Raw genomic sequence first — 23,519 nt, forward strand, 5'->3', positions numbered from 1 at the left:
GGATTCCCTTATGGAATCACCATACGAACCTCTTGCTTCTGTCAGCTTACGCCTGTTGTCCGGCAAAGTAGCCTTTTTAGTGGCTATCACTTCAGCGCGCAGAATTTCCGAACTAGCAGCGCTCTCCACTAGGGAGGATTTATGTGTTTTCCATGTGGATCGTGTGGTCCTCAGGTTGGACCCTACATTTGTGACTAAGATTAACTCTCCTTTTCATCGTTCGCAGGAACTGGTTCTTCCAGATTTCTATCCAGGTCCTTCCAACCCATTGGAGAACCGGTTACACACCCTGGATGTCCGCCGGGCGCTCGAGCTCTACATCCAGAGGACTGCGGCTATTCGACGAACAGAATCACTGTTTGTTTCATTTCTACTGGCTTCCTTAGGTCAACGAGTTACTTCTTCCACGGTGGGGCGTTGGATCAGAACAACGATTGCGACTGCATACGAACTTCGGTCTTTGCCTCTTCCTTCAAGGGTCACAGCCCATTCTACCAGAAGTGCGGCGACCACGGCGGCTTGGTCTTCGAACGCCTCTTTGGACGAGATCTGCCGGGCTGCGACTTGGACATCTCCTTCCCCGTTTATCAGACACTATAAACTGGATAAGTTCGCCTCTGCGGAGGCTGATTTTGGGAGAAGGGTATTAAGCCGTGTTGAGGCCCGGGAGGGGTGTTCTGCCCAGACTGTTCCCGCCCGTGAAATGGGACAGTGATCTTTGGTATGTCCCACGTCTGGCTGCTGTCTCCACCCTCAAGGGAGAAGGGGCGTTGGTCCTACCTGATACGCCCCTTCTCGTTGAGTGGAGACAGCAGCCAGCCCCACCCTGTTTTCAGTCTGGTCATCTATGTTTATTTGTACTATTGATTTATTGTTACTGTTTTTCTTTCCACACACCGAGTCTGGATATTCCTTCGACAAAAGCTGGGAGCCCTAGCAACAGGGGGCGGATTTAAAAGAATTCCAGGCTCAGTCCATCCTCTGACCAATGAGCACAACCCACGTCTGGCTGCTGTCTCCACTCAACGAGAAGGGGCGTATCAGGTAGGACCAACGCCCCTTCTCCAAAGATTAGTTTGGCCTTGTTTCTGTTGGCCTTCTCTAAAGCTTTGGAGACTTGGCTCTATGCTTCAGCCTGGGACTTTGGATGGAACCTGTTTCTTGATCGTGCTGAATGATTAAGTGATGTTTTTGCAATTTTTCCTAGCTTCTGTGTGTTTTATAATGTCTGTACATAGTGGGGTTTTTTATTTTTAGGTTAGCCAGCCAGAGTCTTGTATTTGAGATGGACAATTATATCAATCTGAAATTTTTTTGAATGAATAAATAACATACAAAAAATATTAATAATTAATGTATTTCAACAAAAGAAAAATCATTTAAAATTTTAAGAATTTAAATTTATTCTCTAGCCTGAAAAGGAACATTACACACCAAAATAATTATAAAATTTATCAAGGAATCTCATTTGAATATATTTTTCTCCAACAAATGAGAAATTCATATGAGACATACTTAGATCTATATACAATTTCAAAAAGATATAGAAAATGAATTATGATAAATTATGTGTAAAATAAAGTACCCTGTTTGTAATACTAATTGAATGCATGTATACACAGATTACTCTTTCTTTATCAGTGTAATTGATAAGGCCTTAGGGTATCCAACTGGGTTAACTTCCAGGTAGATGATTGAAGTTCATTTTATGAGTAGTCAGAGCTGAAAGGAAACTGAAAAGAAAACAATATCAAAAAACCTAGCAGCCTGAATGATGCCTTTGTGTATATTTACAAACCATATATTTTAGATTAACTACCAGTATACTAACTTCTATTTTACATCAGGATAAAGTCAAGGTATTGATAGCTCCCTAAAAACCTTGAATAATTTAGCTCTAGAGCAAGTGCCATGTAAACCTGTTTCTAGGCTATAGTAAAACTCAAAGATCATCTCATTTGACCCAATTCTGGAAGAAGTTGTATTATGGGAATGTGAGAGAAAAGATTTGTCATAATGGTTAACCTTATTGAACCAGCAGCAACTTGGTTCAATTCTTGTTATGAATTGAAGACGTGAGGACTCCTGCCCATTACCGTGAGAGGATAGTGGTGATTCTATCGGTTAATTTAGCCTTGCCTCCTGGACGTTTGAAACCATCATTATAGACCCCTAGGCCATGTCTAGGCCATATCTGTATTACCACTCCAGTGTTTTCGAATGTATTCTAGGACTAAGCTTCTTGCACTGCAAGATTCCCTCCTCTTGCAGGCTTGGCCCTCTATGTTATCAAGGGCCCACCTTAATGACGGGTTTTGGGACCCCAAGAGGTGGCATGTCACAAAAAGGGGATTGAGGGGTTTTTTAAGGACATTTTAAAATAGACTTTTAAGGGGTTTTGGAAGGTGGGAAGGTTATGTGGGTTTGGGGAAAAACCCACGGGGGATGGGACTGGCCCGGCAGTTAATGGTGCCACGGGGGGTATGGACTCTGGGGTAAAGAGGGCTGTTAGAATGCCCTCCGCTGAAGGCTTTTCTATTAATACACTGAGTGGGAGGGGCAGGTATGGTGGGAGCAGGGGACCGTATTGTGTGGTGGGGGCACGCACTCACTAACTTCAAGCGATTGCATGCCCCGGTCCCCTTAGCTCTAGCTCTTCCCGTTCCCCAGGCTGCTCAGAGTCTCAGGGCCCGAGTCTCCAGCTGATGTGTAATGCCAGGTCCGTAGTAAATAAGGCCCCCCTTATTCAGGAGGGGGGAGCGGACCTGGCAGGCATTATGGAGACCTGGTTGGGCCATGAGGGGGGATTCCCCTCGTGGATATGTGCCCACCAGGCTTCCGTGCATTTCATCAGCCGAGAGCTCAGGCCAGGGGCGGAGGGGTAGCGGTTATTCTAAGAGAAGGTCTTGATCTGAGGGAGACCACTGTACCTCAGATAGCTGGATGTGAGTCCCTTTTTGTGAAATGGGGTCGTGGGGTGCAGATGGGTTTGTTGATCACATACCTGGCTCCCTGCCACATGGCAACGACCCTGCCCGAACTCCTCAACGTCATAGCCGAAGTGGTGGCTGATACCCCTAGACTTGTGGTCATGGGGGATTTCAACCTATCGGTGAAACGTCTGAGGTAGCTCAGAAGTTCATGGCTTCCATGATGGCCATGGACCTGACCCAAGTAATTTATGGCCCTACTCACATAGGTGGACACACTCTGGACTTACCGTATTTTCCGGCGTATAAGACGACTTTTTAACACATGAAAATCTTCTCAAAAGTCGGGGGTCATCTTATATGCCGGGTGTCGTTCTCCTGTAACCAGGCAGACCAGCCCGAAAGGCTCTCATGAGCCTTAAATGGCTCTGGCAATCCAAGTTCTGATGATCTGCTAATCAGGGAACTCAGCTGGGATCGCCAGAGCCATGGAGAAGAAAAAAACTTTTTTTCTTTCACATGGCTCTGGCGATCCAAGCTCTGATGATCTGCTAATCAGGCAACTCAGCTGGGATCGCCAAAGCCATGTAAAAGAAAAAAAGTTTTTCCCCTCCAGCTTGCTTATTTTAGCTGCTAGTCGCAACGCTTGCCTTGCTTTGCTTGCCTGAATCCATTCCATCAGCAAGCAACTCCCTGCCTGCAATCAAGCAGTCAGGGAGTTGTGGACTTCAACTCCCAGAATTCCTCAGCCAGCAAAACAAAGCTGGCTGAGGAATTCTGGGAGTTGAAGTCTTCAAGTCTTAAAGTTGCCAAGGTTGGAGACCCCTGTTCTATTGGGTAAGTTTTTTCCCCCTTTGGGAGCTTTAAAAAAAATAGTTAATTGGGGTTTTTTTTAGTTGTTCTTTTTTAGAACTAGCCATTTAAAGTTTAGGAAGTTTTAAATTTAGCTTTCATATAAAAATAAAAATAAAATAAAATAATATTTGTGCAGCTTTCTGAGATTAGTGTGTTTTTGTAGTGTTTCATTCTAACTACACAAACACACAAAATCTCACAAAGCTGTATGTGGAATTTTCTGTGTGTAAAGTGTGAAAGTTGGGTTTTTGGGCTTTTTGTGGCTGTGTGAGGTTCCTGCTTGTTGCAGGGGCCATTTTGGGTCTAGCACAGCTGCTTTTACATTGTGGGTGAGCCAGTTGATGTTTTTTAATTTTTATTTGGTGTGCGTTGGAGGAGGGTAGTCTTATACGGTGAGTATAGCCCAAGCCCTATATTTTAACAGGAAAATTTGGGGGTCATCTTATATGCCCAGTCATTTTATATGCCGGAAAATATGGTAGTTTTTATCTCTGGTCAGTGGTTGAGTGGCCTTGATACAGGGGATATAGGTATTGAACCCTTGTCATGGTCTGACCACTCGCTCCTTCGACTTGACTTTCTGACCACCGCACCCCGTCACAGAGAGGCAGAGCCGACCACGTGGTTCTGCCCCAGGCGCCTGATGGATCCTGATAGGTTCCAGATGGAGCTTGGGCCATTTGCTGAGACTATGGCTCACGACTCAGCTGAAGACTGGTGGCTGCCTGGGACAGTGTGGCTGCCGGGGCTTTGGACCGTGTCATGCCTTTGCGGCCTCTGACCCAGCACCGAACTCACTTAGCTCCTTGGTTCTCCGAGGAGCTGAGGGAGATGAAGCGCCGGAAAAAACGCCAAGAGAGCGGTTGGAGGGCCAATCGATCCGAATCTGACTTGACACTGGTAAGGTCTCACATTAAGACCTACCTAGTAGCGATAAAAGCAGGGAAATCTAGCTATTTTGCTGCTCTTATCGCGTCATCAGATAACCGCCCAGCCGCCCTGTTTAGGGTGACCTGCTCCCTTCTCCATTTGGGAGCGCGGGATGACCCCTTGCAGGGCCGAGCTGAGGATTTTGTACAATATCTGTATGATAAAATAACTCAGATTCGGGAAGACTTGGCCGCTGACTGGGTTAGTTCAGACAAGATGACTGAGGCAGGCCTTGAGAGTGTTATCTGGGAGGAGTTCGATCCTGTGGCTCCCGAGGACGTGGACAGGATCTTGGGACGGCTGAACACGAACACATGTTTATTGGACTCGTGTCCCTCCTGGTTGGTGCTGGCTTCCCAGGAGGTTACACGAGGCTGGCTCCAGGGGATTATTAATGTTTCTTTGAGTGAGGGTGTCCTGCCGGCCACCTTGAAAGAGGCGGTTGTGAGGATCCTCCGCAAGAAGCCTTCCCTGGACCCGGCTGTTTTTGGCTAACTATCGTCCAGTTTCCAACTTTCGTTTTATTGCAAAGGTTGTTGAGAGTGTGGTGGTGCGACAGCTTCCCCAGTACCTGGATGAAGCTGTCTATTTAGATCCGTTCCAGTCCGGTTTCAGACCTGGGTACAGCACGGAAACGGCATTGGTTGCATTGGTGGATGATCTCTGGAGGGCTCTGGGTAGGGGTTATTCCTCTATCCTGGTCCTGTTTGATCTCTCAATGGCTTTTGATACCATCGACCATGGTATCATGTTGTGCCAGCTTGAGGGACTGGGAGTGGGAGGCACCGTCTTGCGGTGGTTCTCCTCCTATCTCTCCAACTGGTCGCAATCTGTTTTGACAGGGGGGCAGCGGTCGACCCCAAGGTGCCTTGTTTGTGGGGTGCCACAAGGGTCGGTCCTCTCGCCCCTCCTGTTCAACATTTATGTGAAGCCGCTGGGTGAGATCATCCGTGGTTTTGGGGTGGAGTTCCATCAGTACGCTGATGATACTCAGCTGTACATCTTCACTTCAGACCATCCCAACAATGCCTTGGAAGCGATGTCCCAGTGCCTGGAGGCTGTGCGGATCTGGATGGGGAGAAACAGGCTTTGACTCAACCCTTCCAAGACCGAGTGGTTGTGGCTGATGGCGTCCCGGTATAGCCAGCTGGTGCCATCACTGGCTATTGGGGGCAAATCATTGGCCCCCACGGAAGGGGCTCGCAACTTGGGTGTCCTCCTGGACGCACAGCTGTCTTTAGAAGAGCATATGACAGCCGTGGCCAGGGGGGCTTTCTATCAGGTTCGCCTGATACTCCAGTTGCGCCCCTTTCTGGATCGGGACTCCCTACGCATGGTCACTCAAGCACTCGTCACTTCTCGTCTGGACTATTGTAACGCTCTCTACATGGGGTCCCCTTGGGGTGCACCCGGAGGCTCCAACTGGTGCAGAATGCGGCCGCGCGGGGGATTATGGGAGCAACTGGGCACTCCCATGTGACTCCTCTCCTGCGCGAACTGCATTGGTGGACTTCCGGGCGCGCTTCAAGGTGTTGGTGATCACCTTTAAAGCGCTCCATGGCTTAGGGCCGGGGTACTTAAGGGACCGTCTTCTGCCACCAATTGCCTCCCACCGGCCAGTTCGCTCCCACAGAGAGGGCCTCCTCAGGATGCCGTCAGCCAGACAATGTTGGCTGGCAACCCCCAGGGGGACAGCCTTCTCTGTGGTGGCACCTACCCTCTGGAACAATCTACCCCTAGAGATACGAGTGATCCCAGACCTCCTGACTTTTTGTCGGGCCCTTAAAACCTATTTTTTCAGTTAGCCGGGCTGTCCTGATTTTATGGTGGGTTTTTAAAATTTGAAATTGGTTTTGAATTGAAATGTTTTAAATTATGGGCCAAACTTTATTTAATTATTTTAAATCTATTTTAACTTTTGTGTACAAATGTTTTACTTTGGCTGTTCACCGCCCTGAGTCCGAAAGGAGAAGGGTGGTATAGAAATCTGAAAAATAAATAAATAAATAAAATAAATGATGGCATTTAGTTTGGAAAGAAAAAAATAAAGTATTAAAATAGTCAGTTCAGTTTAAACATAATTCATAATCAAATTCTATGTTTTAATATAACATACTAAATATACTGACCTATTAAAAAAAACTAAATATTATTTTCATTCCTAAAGGTTCTAAGATAATACTAGTATTGATAGTATTAGGCCATGAGATAACAGCTTTTATAAAATAAAATAAAATAAAATAAAATAAAATAAAATAAAATAAAATAAAATAAAATAAAATAAAATAAAATAAAATAAAATAAAATAAAATAAAATAAAATAAAATAAAATAAAATAAAATAAAATAAAATAAAATAAAATAAAATAAAATAAAATAAAATAAAATAAAATAAAATAAAATAAAATAATAAAATAAAATAAAATAAAATAACCAATAGAAGAGAGAATGTGAAGTATTTTGTTGAACTGTGTGAAAGAAACAAAATGTTAAAAATTTACAATATTTATGTAGTTATTTACCAATCACATCTAAATTATATTAATGTAACAAAAATATCCTTATAATCCTCAAGGGATGTTACAACTTTTGAGCACCCCTAATGTTTGGAAATTCTATCAGCTTGATTTTTCTTTGCCCTATATTAAATATATTCAGTATCCTTCTCTGTCATATGCAACTATATATAAACCCAACATTAACTTAGCAAAAGACCATGAGTTCAAGTTCTGCCTTAGCCATGAAAACCAGCTGGATAACTTCAGGCTAGTCGCTCTCTCTCAGCGCAACTCCCTTCATAGGGTTATTGTTGTAGGGGAAAATAAGAGGAGGAAGGTGTTTTGGATATCTTCACAGCCTTGAGCTATTTGTAAAAAATAATAAAGGTGGGATATAAACAAATTAATTAATTAATTAAATTTGCATTGTTAATTTTACTTAGTTTGGTAATGAAATGTCAAGAAAACAACAAAGTTCAGAAAGCAATATGAAACAAGACTACCGTATTTGTCAGAGTATAAGACGCACCGGAGTATAAGACGCACTACCTTTTTTGGTTGTTGTTTTTTTTTAAAGTTTTTTTTTATTTTTTAGACAAACACACATACAAACATACAATATATTTTCTTTGAACAGAGTATTTGGCTGGTTCCCAAATTTAAACAGTGTTTAGTCATTTCAATTAAATTTACAATTTCTATATTTCCTTTTTGCCATATTTATTCCTCATCTATTTTTTAAAAAAAAACAATATTACCCTTCATTCTCATCTCTAATCTTAATCAAATTCAATTTTTCCCTTCTATTCTATTATACCCCTTCCCATTGTCATCTATTTTTATATCCCTCCTCACATTGGTTAACTTTTAATATTATAATTGTTTAATAAAAATTCAACATTTTTATATAAATCAATTAGTTATAACTATCTTTTTTATATATTAATCAATATGAACATGAATATTCCAATTATTTCCATGCAATCCAATTTCTTACAAATCAATTAATTATATTTACCAATAATGATAAACCAAATAATTTCCCCATATATTCCTCCAAACCACAACTTAACCATTTCTGCTTTCAACACAATATACAATTAATAGTATCTCAATTATTACAATACCCTAGTTAAATAGAGCTTTTGTGTGTGTGTGTTTTAAAATCTTGAACTCTCCTCTTTTGCCCTAAATTTCCCATTGTTTGTAGCTACCTTTTTTGGTGAGGAAAAAGAAAAAGAAATCTCTCTCTGCCTCATTTTGTCACCTTGCAGCAGAGCCTGCTTTACTTTCAGTTTCGCTTTTTCAGCATTGCTAGGGGAAAAAAAATCTGCTCCAGCACTCTGCAGCAAGCAGGAGAGCCCTGCGCAAAACAGCTGAGAGCAAATCAGCTGAGAGTCGGGAGGCCGATCTAATCAACTTGTGCTAATTAAAGTATGCTGAAACTGAAAGGGGCTGTTTTTTCTTGCTGTTTGCTTGCAAGGAAGTAACTGCTGCGAGGCACAGGCCAAAGGGTGGAGGCCACTGGGTGGGCAGGGCTACATTCGGTAGGTAGGGCACCTAAATTTTCACCCCCTTTTGGGAGATAAAAAAATGCGTCTTATACTCCGAAAAATACGGTATTTTAAATTTCACATGTACCTCCAAAGCCTCTTCTGAGTTCTTCAAAAATCAGCAGTAGATTTGTAAGAGTAACATAGTAATTAGAAAACTATCCTGATTTCCCAAAGAACATGTTATCTTTCTTGACATGGGAATGGTAGAAAAATACATTCTTTTTCTAATAAAGGATTTTTGTTTGAAGATTTATTTTTTGCTGTTTTCTTTACTTCTTTAGTCCACAAATGATTTAATAACTATGTTTATTTTATATCTCTTCCTAATTAGTTAACTATGCACTTATCTGTTAAATTTGCAAGGCATAAGTAAAAGGTGAAATAAAGACACTCACAGACACAAACATTAATAAATTAACAATTAATAAAGTCATTCTGTTTGAAGAAATTTTCTGCTGTTTTTTTTTCTTTTAGCCCTCAAATGCTTAATAATAGCCATGTTTATTTCTTTTTTTAAATTATTTACCTAGGCATTTATATATTAAATTTACAAGATACAAGCAAAAGGTAGAATACAAAGAGAAACAAAACATTAACAAATTAATAATTAATAAAGGAGTTTTGTTTGAAGTTTTGTTTACATTTTTTCATTTACTCCACAAATGATTTAATGATAGCCATATTTATTTTATACCTTTTCTTCATTATTTAGCTATGCATTTGCAAGACAGAAGCAAAAAGTGGAATATAAACACGAAGAGACACAAAGAAATTAACAATTAACAAACTAAATTAAAAATTAAAAGAATAAATAAATACTATACATATTAAAGAGAGAAAGTTCAACAATAATGCAAAAGATGCAAATATAGCCTTTCTAGCTTTGTTTTACATACTTATGTAGATGTGAGTATACCTAATCACATTGAAAAGACATTGAAAAAAAAAGTCCAGAATTCTAAGGCAAAACATGAATTATTGACAAATGCTCTGCATCACATATCCACTGAAACTAGATGAGACTGAGTAAAAGAAGTGATTATAATATATTCTTTGGCTCAGATTACTTTTTTCATAATAAACAGCTGTTGTGAAGATTTATAATTATTTAATTAACCTACTTTACTCTTTCTGAAATGTGATAAGTAATAAAACAAAAGACAGATCAGATCTGGCCAGCAGATGAGACAAGAATGCAAAAACACTCTTCCAGGGAGGAACAGTTGTAAAAAGTAGATTTTGAATATTTGTATTCATGCTACATTTTTTTCACTACTTGGCACAGTGAAAAAATCCTGTTTTATTGAATCTGAATTGTATCACAAATAAAAGAATTCTGAAATAATAGCAAACAAAAGAAAGGGTTGGATGTTAACTATTTTAATATCTGTCTGCCTTCTATGTTAAACTGTGTTATCTAGCTTTCTACCTAGAAATCTAGGGAGGTAGCTAGAGAAAAACTTTTACTATCTTTTAGGAATAGGCACCATCTATTATAACACCTACCTACAGTAACACAAAACAACGTTAAATAGATGGATATTCCAAGCATTCTAATTTCATTACTAGCATTGCACATAGTTGTGTTTACTACTACTACATTTATACTGGCTACATAACATTTTATTTGTTGATTATCCTAAATAACATATTGTTTAAAAGTAATCAAGCCCAAAATACTTTGTAAAGTGCATTTCAGAGCCACTACTATTCTAAGTCAGTTTAGACCGCAAGCAATGGAACTTATTCACTTCTACAGACAAGATGCAGCGAAAAGGGCTATAATACAAGGTGGATGCATCTTCTTCTGACTAGATAGATGATAAACAGGAGACAGAGAGACAGCACTTTCTCTCTTTGGAAACTTTCTTTCCAAAGTTCACTAGCAGTAAACTCAATCAATCTAACATTAACTTTCTGGGCACTGAAAAGGGAAAGGTTATTAGATTCATCCTACATCATTATTACTTATATGAACTACCATACTCTGAAGCTAATTTATGATTACCAACTCAATGTTCATTTCATTTTAAAGAAATATTTTAAAATAAAATAGCATAACTTTGACTGTTGGCATATCACTTTCTTATGCTGCCTTTTCTCTCAAATTATTGGAGGGGAGGAGAAAGGGGGCTTTTATATTGTTTCCTAATTGCAGTGCTTCAGATTACGACTATGTCATCTCTAGTGGACATCTTTCCTAAATTAGAGATGGTGCCAGTGGTGGGTTGCTGCCAGTTCGGTCCAGTTCTATAGAGCCAGTAGTAAAACCGGCGGGCGGCTCTGCCCACCACCACCACATCATCATGAGTGATCTGCGCATGCTCAGAAGCTTCTGTGCATGCGCAGAAGCTTGCACACTCCCACTGCGAACCAGTAGTAAAGGTAAGGTGAACCCATCCCTGGATGGTGCTGTAGTGAACATATCATACACTTTGAAACTAAAAAATAAAATTAGACCACCTCTATAAATTCTTTCAATTGTATAATTTATTTTGATTCTTTATTCATACATGATTGCAATTGTTATAATGTTAGTATGCTATTGCAAGCAAATTTGGGTTAAAAATCATACAATTGGTAGCTAAGGACATAGACATTATTTCTAAACATTAGGGGTCTCTTAAGTCTTGAAAGAATATCTTCTGCAGAAACCAAATCAGCCATTATAGGAATTATTATTTAATTAAATATTTAAATTTATTATTTGTAACAATCAAGTGATTTTTGTTTTATTTTTGTAGTTCTTTAGCTAAATAATATAGAAAATGAAAATCTCAAAGTATGAGTAAAAAAGGGAGCCTTACGTTTGTACAAAATTTATAGTAAAAAAAGAATACAATAAAAACATGTATATGTGCAGGATATCAGGAATTCAGCTGTAGAAAAAGAGTGCCTATATAAGTCTAAATCAATCAATCAATAACTACTGAGTGTAATGGTTTGAGGAAGTTTGTATTTGGAATTATATTTGTTACAAAATTCCCACTGCATAGGAATTCAACATAATTTTTAACCTAAAATTAAATCATCCTATTGTGTGATTAATTTAATTACAATAGGATTTATAGTGGTAAAGCACGGAATTCAGAAGGCAGCTAAATAATAAATAAGTTATGTGCTGTTTCTTAGAGGGTCTAACATATAATATGTCCGACAATATCAAAACTAGTTTATTATCACTACTATTAATTCAAAGTCCAATCTATACTCTGATTCTTAATTATACTCAAATTAGGATTGTTGTTTTGATCCGATCGTGTAATTAGAATGCAAGGTATTTCATTCACATACATATAAAGCGCCGGAAAAGACGCCTGGAGAGTAGCTGGAGGACCAGCCGCTCCGAATCTGACCGAACACGGGTGAGGTCTCATATTAAGACCTACCTAGTGGCGATAAAAGCGGCGAAAACTAGCTATTTTGCCGCTCTTATCGCGTCATCAGATAATCGCCCAGCCGCCCTGTTTAGGGTGACCCGCTCCCTCCTCCATCTGGAAGTGCGGGATGACCCCTTGCAGGGTCGAGCTGAGGATTTTGTGCAATATCTGTATGACAAAATCGCTCAGATTCGAGAAGGGCTGGCCTCTGACTGGGTATGTCCGGACGGGATGACTGAGGCAGGTCTTGAGAGTGTTATCTGGGGGGAGTTCGATCCTGTGACTCCCGAGGACATGGACAGGATCCTGGGACGGCTGAACGCGACCACATGTTTATTGGACCCGTGTCCCTCCTGGTTGGTACTGGCCTCCCGGGAGGTGACGCGAGGCTGGCTCCAGATGATTGTTAACGCTTCTTTGGGTGAGGGGGTCCTGCCGGCCGCTTTGAAAGAAGCGGTGGTGAGGCCCCTCCTCAAGAAGCCCTCTCTGGATCCGGCTGTTTTGGCTAACTATCGTCCAGTCTCCAACCTTCGCTTCGTTGCGAAGGTTGTTGAGAGTGTGGTGGCGCAACAGCTTCCCCGGTACCTGGATGAAGCTGTCTATCTAGACCCGCTCCAGTCCGGCTTCCGGCCTGGGCACAGCACGGAAACGGCATTGGTCGCATTGGTGGATGATCTCTGGAGGGCCCGGGATAGGGGTCATTCCTCTATCCTGGTCCTGTTAGACCTCTCAGCGGCTTTTGATACCATCGACCATGGTATCATGTTGCACCGGTTGGCGGGGTTGGGGGTGGGAGGCACCGTTTTGCGGTGGTTCTCCTCCTACCTCTCCGACCGGTCGCAATCTGTGTTGACAGGGGGGCAGCGGTCGACCCCGAGGCACCTTGCTTGTGGGGTGCCACAAGGGTCGGTACTCTCGCCCCTTCTGTTCAACATTTATGTAAAGCCGCTGGGTGAGATCATCCGTGGCTTCGGGGTGGAGTTCCATCAATACGCTGATGACACCCAGCTGTATATCTCCACCCCAGGCCACCCCAATGATGCCCTTGAAGTGTTGTCCCAGTGCCTGGAGGCCGTGCGGGCCTGGATGGGGAGAAACAGGCTCCAACTCAACCCCTCCAAGACCGAGTGGCTGTGGCTTCCGGCGTCCCGATATAGCCAGCTGACGCCATCGCTGACTATTGGGGGTGAATCACTCGCCCCCACGGAGAGGGCTCGCAACTTGGGCGTCCTCCTGGACGCACGGCTGTCCTTGGAAGATCATTTGACGGCCGTGGCCAGGGGGGCTTTTTATCAGGTTCGCCTGATACGCCAGTTGCGTCCCTTTCTAGATCGGGACTCCCTACGCACAGTCACTCAGGCACTCGTCACCTCCCGCCTGGACTACTGCAACGCTCTCTACATGGGGCTCCCCCTGGGGTGCACCCGGAGGCTCCAGCTGGTCCAGAACGCGGCCGCGCGGGGGATCATGGGGGCGACGAGGCGCTCCCACGTGACACCTCTCCTGCGCGAGCTGCACTGGCTCCCGGTGGTCTTCCGGGTGCGCTTCAAGGTGTTGGTGACCACCTTTAAAGCGCTCCATGGCTTAGGGCCGGGGTACTTACGAGACCGCCTTCTGCCACCAATAGCCTCCCACCGGCCAGTACGCTCACACAGAGTGGGCCTCCTCAGGGTGCCGTCCGCCAGGCAATGTCGGCTGGCGACCCCCAGGGGGAGAGCCTTCTCTGTGGTGGCGCCTACCCTCTGGAACACCCTCCCCCCAGAATTACGCATAATAACAGACCTCCGGATTTTTCGTCGGGCCCTAAAAACCTATTTATTCCAACAAGCTGGGCTGGCTTGACCAAATTTTTTAATTTTTAAATTGATTTTAAATTGGAAATGGTTTTAATTCGGCCAAAACATTTAATTATTTTAAATAGTTTTTTAGATTCACCATGTTTGTATATATGTCTTGTTTTTACCTTGGCTGTGCACCGCCCTGAGTCCTATTTTGGAGAAGGGCGGTATAAAAATTTAATTAAATAAATAAATAAATAAATAAATAAAGATAAAATACTGAATGCTAAGAAACAAGAGGTCATCTGAAATCCCTATAAAGGCATCTATAAATGTGTCTTGAGTTGTCATCAATGAGTGGGAAGACTTGGCAAATAATAAGAGCATCTGGCTCTACTGACTTGGCAGAGCAATCTGTGAAAAATGGCTCCTGCAGTTCCAGTACAAGTTCAAGTGCAAATATGACACTTGCAGCAGTTCCTGTTGATCCAGAATGAAACACTTTAGCATTAGAGGAAATATGATTCAAATTAATTGTATCTTCCAAGGAACCAGCAGGCCCATAATTTTACAGTGAAGAAAGACTGTTCCATAGAGAAATAACTTTGTTTCTCAACTATTCCTATTACGAATATTTACTAGCTCTTACTTCAACTTTCTGAACTGTCAAATAGACACTCAAATTGCAGATGACCATTCTTCATATTTAATGAAATATTTTTATTGGATCTCTCTTTTTTTAAAAAGAGAAGATCCATTATTTTGATATGGTTGTGTTGTTCAGAGAACGTTGACATCAGTTATGGTCTAGAATGTATGCTACAATGCTTAACTCAGAATCAATTTTATTAGGAGAAAATGCATGAGCAGTACATCCTAGCAATTTTTAAAGTGTTCTTTTATGTAAAGCTATAGACAATAACTGGTGTAGGCAAAGCTTGAGATATCAAATGATATTCTGCATACTGGCAATTAATCGATGAACACCAACTGGCAGTCAGAAGGCATGATGAAAATTCTTTAGTTTCACAACATCTAGACAGTTTTAACCATAGTTAAATGATGTCCTTGGAGGAACATCTGACGGCTGTAACCAGGGGGACCTTTTGTCAGGTTCGCCTGATTCGCCAGTGGCGGCCCTTTCTTGATCGGGATTCCCTGTGCACAGTCACTCATGCCCTCGTCACCTCTCACCTTGACTACTGCAACACTCTCTACATGGGGCTCCCCTTGAAGAGCACCCGGAGGCTCCAACTGGTCCAGAACGCAGCAGCGCGGGTAGTGACGGGAGCAGCATGGCACTCCAATGTAACACCGCTCCTGCGCGAGCTGCACTGGCTTCCGGTGGTCTTCCGGGTGCGCTTCAAGGTGTTGGTCATCACCTTTAAAGCGCTCCATGGCATAGGACCTAGCTATCTTCGAGACCGCCTGCTGCTACCGACGATCTCCCATCGACCCGTGCGCTCCCACAGAGAGGGCCTCCTAAGGGTGCTATCCGCCAAACAATGTAAGCTGGTGACCCCCAGGGGGAGGGCCTTCTCTGTGGGGGCACCTACCCTCTGGAATCAGTTGCCCCCAGAGATAAGGAGAATCCAAGACCTCAGTGCCTTCCGCTGTGCCCTTAAAACCCATTTTTTCCAGCAAGCCGGGCTGGCTTAAGAAGAAATTTTTAAATGTTTTAATTGGTTTGTGATTTTAATTTTTGGGCCAAATTTATATATATATTAATTGTTTTTTAATATTTGTATTTCACGTTCTTAATTCTGGCTGTACACCGCCCTGAGTCCTCAGGGAGAAGGGCGGTATATAAATTGGAAATAAAATAAAAAATAAAATAAAGTTTCAATTGGGAAAATGTGACAATCCTAGACCAGGCCAAATTAAAAAATGCCAGAGAATTTCTAAAAGCCTGGCAGTCTGACAAATCAGCCATCAATAGATGCATAGACATTAACAACATCTATAGACTATACAAAAGAGACAATCAACCAGCCCCAAAGAGAAAAAGACTCCAGCTCCTTTCCACTAGTAATTGGCACTCAGATCAGCATAGATTAACTCCAAGGTCAACTTCAGACCAACAATCAAGTAAGCAATGCCCCAATCAAGAAACTGCCAAAGAGCCATTAGTAAACAGTCCAATCAAAGAATCCCTTAGACTGTCCCCGCCCACCTACAGGCAAGACAGCAGAATATAAAATGACAGCAAACAGCACTCCTTACTAGCACTGATGATGTTACCTAGTTAGGATAATGAAATGCCTGCAAGAAAACAAACAAGCTCAGAGAGCACCAAGGACCCCCCATTTCAACCCTGAGCTACAAATATTCTCTTACTGGTTAGTCTCTTGAGTGTTAGATAAGTATCACAATGTGCAGTAGTTAAGGATTTGTATCTCGATAGTAGTCATGCACAATAATAATTCATTGAATAAGGTATTTACAAATGCCTTTTGTGGAAACATTATCCATTTCACATATAGTATGTAAAGTACATTTGTTGATTGCTATCTTACTTCAGATAGGTATGTTAAACTGCATTAATTTTATTTGAAATACTAGCTCTATGAAGTCAAGTGTAAAGTGATTACTTGTAGTTGTAGGTATGGATCTGCATTTTTGAACTTGTTCCTAAAATTAGTCTTCAGGGTTACCTTCATTATCAACTTCCCATGCTAAGGCTGTACTAATAATTTGAATGGAAGATACTACAGAGGACAGAGTTCAATAATTTAGGGTCCACAAAACATTTGTGGAGAAAATTTACTACAGAATAACTACAGAATTTACTACAGAATAACAGAATAAGTTTCTATACTTAACATGGATAGTTCTGAAATCTTAGAAGTAGGATATTGAAGGAAGAACTAGGACTATTTACTGTAGCACTGAGACTATGCATAAGAGCTATTGATAGAGTGCTTATGTGGCATCAAGGCTATGTCAATTTTTAGCTATTGTATAGATAGAATGTCTCCAGAATGGCTTATCCCAAACACACTCTTTAAAGTTTTCCAACTGAAAACTCACTGTTGCTATAATTGAGTCTGTGCTTTTGCGCACTCTTTCCTTTCCTTCCAGTTTCCTTAAATTAGGTCTTAATCTAACATGTTTAAAATATAACAGTGAGTCAGGTTATTTGTGCTTCAAATGAGATTTCTGGATTGATTTATTCTATAATTGATTTATTAATTATCTTGGATTGTTCTCTAACACCAAACTCAAAAATGTAAAGACACTTTCTATTCCGCTTCTTCAAAATTCAACGTTGACTTCCATAGTGTCATAAGGAAAAGCATTGCTTACACAAATCTGATATTTGTAGGAATACATGTTTTGTAGCATCCAAATATATTTTCCAAGTACTTAATTGCTGCCCTACCAAGTGCTAAGCTGTTGTATATTTCTTGACTTCTGGTTCCTTTAATATTGATACTTGATCTTAAAAGGCAAAAGCTAATTACCATTGCAATATCTTCATCTCCAGTTCCAATGTTGGCTGTTGTATCTCTTGCCATTAGTTTGGTCTTTTTCATGGATCCCAGATCGATTTTTTTTCACTGTGCTTATTTGTATTTTCAGTTAACAGAGTAGTATTGGGAGCATAGCATGGGTTATTGATGCTTCTGCCTCCATTTTAAAAACCTTGTTCATCTTGTTCCAATCCAAACTCCCTTAATATATTTTCAGCATATAAACTGACTAAATATGGAGATATTATAAACTGTTATCTTATTCTTTTGCTGGCCCAGAGCCAATTTGTTTATCAGGTTCTGTCATGGTTCTAATACTGCTCCTTGACTCTTCTACCCAATTTCCATGGTTTGTTCTAATAATTAAAATTCTTTTTATATATTCTGTTTCTTGATCTGGGAGTCTATTTTGGCATTTCTTCTTAACAACTTCTTAAGTTCGTTCTCTAGTTCTACTGGTTCCTATCAGTCAGTTCAGAACTTCAAATCAGTTTCTAATATTTAACTTGAAAACGGTGGGTATATGTTCAATATTATATCATGAAAAGTGATTGGATTTTTCTATTGCTTTAAATTGAGTTGGAACTTGCACATGACCAATTCATGATCAGTCAGACCTTGGCTACATGTTCTTACCATAACTAAACTCTTCCACCCAATTTGTATCAATTATATAGTATACTTTGTTTCTGTGTACTCCAGCTTGTGATGTTCATGCATTCTGATGGAATTCTGATTGTGTGGATACTGTTAAGAAATTGTTGGATATTCTTGTTCTGCTTATCTACTTATCACTAACTAGATAATCCAAAGCCTTTAATCTTGTTGCATATTAAATATCATGAATTCTCTAAAAAATCCTCTATCTCAGCAGCATGTTAACTGAAGGGCCCATCATTCAATGCTATGGCAACAAATACTTTTATTTTATTTATACATGTGCTTTATTACCACTTTCTCTCACATAATACGACATTATGTCTTTGCTGATATTATTAAAGTGATCACTGATCCTTCAATTCCAGCTCTTCCTGTATCACTACTTACTTTAGCTGGACAGCTGGGACAACCTTCAAACCTTGGATGAGTTTGTACTTCTGGCATGCATCGGGGCATGACATTTGGAGCATATTATCCCAAGACAACATAACAGGATTTGAGTGGAACAAAGGCTGTAGATATAGTAATGTATAAATAAAACTACTGTCTTTTTGCTGCACCACAAATTAGAATTTAAGGAAAACTCAACTGAAATATACAAAGGAGGCCTCTTTGGAACCGAGAGTGTATCCTTAGCATACACTATCACAAAAATCTATGGCTACTCTTAAATGACCCATGATGCTATTCCCAGAAAGCCAGATTACCCTTGTAAGGATAACACTAATTTTTAATAGTTTCGGATATATTTCTTGGACCATATGACTTCTGTGTAACAGCAGGCCTATTATTTTCTCTGCTCATATAAATTTTACCTCCACATATCTTCAGCTGCTGTTTCCTTTTGTCTGTAACCAAGCTTTGAAGAAAGAAAAATCAGACTGGGAGCCTGCTTGACTTCATTTACTTTTATTTTCCCCTATCTGTAGATAGTGGGTCACCTCAGCAGACTACTGGCACCAGCTGAAATTACCATTTTTATTGGATTTTATAAAAACAAAAACAGAAGTCCCAAAACAAAACCCCAAATCAAATAGTTATCATGGTGTCATTTATGAATAAACAAGGAAATGTATGCTAGTATGCCATGATGACAAAGGGGTTCTGTATATTGGCTCAGGATACCAAAAACAAAAATATATTCTATATTCTGGTCTAGACTGATTATTCCCTACATGTGAATATAATTAATTGGGGTTTGCATATTTTTTTTAAAACATTCACATAGTTTCCTATACTGTTGTTAATTTAATGGAAAACATGCTTCTTTGATTGTTTATGAGGTCAATCATGCAATAATTGATGCAATAACTCTTTATTTAATTTACCTTTTTGTTACATTCCTTTTCTTTGGCTTTATATTTTATTATTTCCTAAGATGAACACTACTTGGTAAAAGGAAATTAGTACTAGAAATCTAGTATTAATCTTATTTGCAATGTTTATAAATATCCTGGCTTGTGTAACTCTAAAAAGCTCTATGTTGCAATGATCACCATGCAATCCATTGGGAAAAAGCAAGGGAACAAATTTTTAAAAATGTGCATTGCAGCATTATGACACCAACTTTGCCCTGTTTGTATGTAAATTACATAGTTACATGAATTTGTATGAATTTATCATGGTAGCATCAGAATATATTTTGTAATTTTGCTGAAATTTGTTGTTTGCTGTGGATGCCTCTGAACTTCACTATAATGTAACATTGTGACTATTGTGTAAGATCATAATATCATAAACTATTTTGCAGCAATTAATTCAGCCATGCATTCTAGTGCTGGTTAGGATAGAAATTTCTGATTTCAACTTTCTGCCACTTTGAACAGTTGACATGGCCTATTCAAAGTATGTAAGTTTAGTGTTCCTCTTCTGATAGTCATACATCTTAGCATGCCAGGGATTGCATTTGCTATTATATTCCCCTTCCACATGTTTCATGACCAATCAGGACCAAAACAACATTTTCTCAAACATATCCATCTTCTGATAATGCAGCCTTAAGTGGGTTATGCCATTGATTCAATCACTTATAGTCACAAATTTGCTCAGCACTTGACAACAGTGGCTGCCCATCGCTTCTGCACACTCCCTCCGCGTGCACCAGATTACAATTGTGACTGCTTGTATATTGAGTTCATCCATAGATACATCTGGGACTGCTACACATCTAACTGGTCACATGTGTATTAATGTAACATAAAACTAAAAAGCAATATATTCCAGTGCTATGCTTTGTAGCATCAGGATAGTGTATATCAGGCAATCCTCTGCCCCATCTAATGGGATGTTGTTTAAAATTGTCTCACCACCAACTTCTGTATTCTGAGAAGAATCTTTCACTAAGAAGAATCTTTCACAACATCTCTGGGAGATGTTGGAAAGGTCAGCAGAAATTGATTATTGCTTTCATGGAAGCAAACTCTAGAAACAACTGCAGTGGCCATGGATGCTGTGTCCCAACCTCTTTGAAGCCACTCTGTATGGGATATGATGTATGGTCCTTTCCAGACCTACCATTTTGGTCTACTATACCCAGTTGATTACCTTTGATTTTGTTCTATTCTCTTACCAAGTGTGGAAAGCCTCTAGCCCTTCATTTATGCTATATAGTCAAACATATCAGTGTTTTGAAGCTTAGATTGGAATTTCTTCTGGACTTTGGCTTTGTCCCAAAGCCTAGGAGAATAATGGTTTGGTTTTTCCACTATATAATTCCACAGCAGCACTTTGCTGGGATTATCACTGCACTAGCCATTGCCTCACATTGGACTTGAATATGAACATTGGATCATGCAGCTATAGAGTAACTGAATCATAGGGGCAAATGAGGTGGAAATATATGAAGAAAATCAGAGTGCAGAAAAGTCTGGTTCACTAATGGTAGTTTTCATAAATGATCAACCAGAAAACTGTCCAGTACATTGGCAGATAAAAAACACCATAGTTGCTGACTTCTAGGAATTACACAATGAAATTGTGTTCAATGGACACTTATAGTTCTTCCCACACTTTAATTTTATTGGTTTGTACTTCCCCAAAGAGGCTTAAAGCTATAAAAGCATTGTAACTCCAAATATAAGTTCTTAGGTATAAAGTCTCACACAAATAAACTGCCACAGCTAAAAATGGAAAAAAGCATGCATAACAGATTATTGGTCACAGCTTACCCAAAGTACCTTTAAATGCTTAGCTAGAGTTTATCTAGACTTATGATGACCAGTAGCCTTTTGCCACAAGTTTTGGGAATTAAATTGTCATCCATTGACAATTTAGAATATGATGGCAGAAAATGCATTTGATGAACAAGGAGTTACAGTTGCTGGGCCAGACCAGAATGGTCCGATTCTCAAGTGGGCAAATGCTGAATAAGTGGATGGGTCTGTAGCTGAAATGCAGATGAAAAGGGAGTTTCCTAATACTAGGTTATATCTTCAGTTGGCCCAGTGTGCTGCATGGTGACTGAAAGCCCAATTTTTCTATGTCAAAAGGCACAATGAGCCACTAGACTAGGATTTCTTAGAAATGGGCAAACCACAGGGTGCAGGTGGAGTCATGCAGTCACATCATGCAGGAACAGGTACGGTTGTGATATTGCACTGTAGTGATAGTGGCTATGTGGATATGTCCTTGATCTGAAAAGAAAAAAATGAACACAACTGAGATGTGAAAAAGCAGCTTAATTTAAATCCTAAACTTTTTTTCATGAAACTTACTTGAATTTTCTTCTTTCAATGATTATTCCACATGCGCCTATTATTTTAGGTCACCTGTCACTGCCTCCTTCCTCATGCATTCTTCTCCCTCAATCATTGTTCGATAATCTTCCCATCCCCGTTTCTTAGACTACATACATAGCAAATCGTGCGTTTTAGTTTCAGTTGCGCGGCTGCCTGCGCAGTGACCCATTTTCCCAGACTCGCTCGCTTGTTCCCTCTCTGCTTCTCAATAGCTCTCAAACGGGCGCTGTTTCAGGCCGCTGGGCACTTGCTTCGTTCCCAACCTGTCAAGTTAATAATGAATGAATAAATAAATGGGGGAGGAAAAGCCAGCCACTTTCAGAATTACCTTTGCACAGCGTCTGTACTACTTCCGATCTTCCCCACCTTTTTATTCTTTTGTCTGTTCTTCCATTGGCTTGTAAGTAATGTCTAGTTGTAATTTTAATTGGCTTAAGTACTTGCCAGTCCGGAGTAGAGGCAGAGAAGCTGGTACCTCTCAGCAATAAGTCTCCTTCAAACATTTAAGATCCTCCTCCTCCTCTTGCTCCTCGTTTTATTCTTATTCTTTTATTCTTATTCTGATTGCTTTCCTTTAACAGGCAGAATGTACAGACTGTGTCCTTTTTATTGGATAGGTGCTACTGTCTGTCACGTACTAAGCATGAAAAGGGGCGGTTGTCAAGGAGAGCATGGCTATGCGAACGGGGGCGGGCAGAGAGGGGGAAATATATCAAAATCCCTGGGAGAGGCGTGGTCTTGGCAATCTAGAGGTGTGGCTATTCAGAAAGGAAAGCGTGGTTTGGAAGGGGGTGGCGACTTGGAAGAGAAAGGAGGGGGGAGGGGGAGGGAGAGAGAGAGGAGGAGGAGGAGGTGCGCGCGCTGAGATTGCCCTTGTGTCTCGAGCTGGAAAAGCGGCTTGGGTAGCGGAGCACTCTCCCTGCGAGCCGAGGTGAGAGAGAGCGAGCGAGCGCGTGCGAAGCTGCAAGGAAGACCAGGGCAATTGCCGCCACCCCATCTCGTTAGTCGGATTGACCGGCGAAGAGGAAAAAGCAGCTCTTGTCACATTGCAAGGAACGGATAGACGGCTCCGCGAAAGAAAGGAGGTGTGCGTCTCTCTCTCTCTCTCTCTCTCTGGGTGTGTGTGGGGGTGCAATTGTGCCCATCCGGGAAAAAAAAAAAAAAAGGACAGGGCTGGAGGACGAATTGATGGGAAGAGGAAAGCCAACCGACAGCACTTCTTCCCCGCTGCACACCCGCGCAAGCCTGGCTCTCGTGGTTATCCGTTGGATAGGTTGAGGGAGACACTGCGGCGGCGGCGGTTTTTGCCGAGGGAACGACGAGCCCGGTGAGAAGAGGAGGAAGAAGAAGAGGAGGAAGCTGCGGTGGGTAGCAGCAGCAGAAGCAGCAGCAGCCGCAGCCGCCGCGGGATTCTCTTGCTTTCACGTCCAGCCAGCCGGAGGGAAACCTCCAGGATGCGGCTGAAACCGAGCGTCGTCTTGCGCTTATACAGCCTCTGCGGGATCCTTATACAAGGTACCACCCCCGCCCGTCCCCCTCATTGGCCCCCGCTCTCTTCCAACTTAGGGATATGATGTGCGTCCGAAGGTGGTGGGGAATCGGTAGGGCTGAAGAGGCCACAGCTGCTTCATAAGGATTCCTCCGTTGACCTTATTTCCTCTCCCCCCCTGGAGCTTTGCCCTCAACCTGTTCCTCATTTGTCTTCGTCTCTTGCTTCTCTGCT

The 23,519-nt window shown here is 41.3% G+C and overlaps 1 protein-coding gene across 1 annotated transcript in view; it reads left to right on the top strand.

Annotated features, from left to right (window-relative positions):
- The first annotated feature begins 22,614 nt into the window (after positions 1–22,614).
- The window catches only part of CADM2 (cell adhesion molecule 2), a 354,125-nt gene continuing 353,220 nt past the window's right edge, over positions 22,615–23,519 (top strand). The window contains exon 1 of the mRNA XM_070943704.1: positions 22,615–23,311. Coding sequence (XP_070799805.1) covers positions 23,251–23,311 — 61 coding nt within the window. The 5' untranslated portion in view covers positions 22,615–23,250. The remainder of the gene's footprint in view (positions 23,312–23,519) is intronic.

The sequence above is a fragment of the Pituophis catenifer genome, unplaced genomic scaffold (genome assembly GCF_029215685.1).
Source record: "Pituophis catenifer annectens isolate HBS135680 unplaced genomic scaffold, rPitCat1.0.hap2 SCAF_4, whole genome shotgun sequence".
In the NCBI taxonomy this organism is placed as follows: Eukaryota; Metazoa; Chordata; class Lepidosauria; order Squamata; family Colubridae; genus Pituophis; species Pituophis catenifer.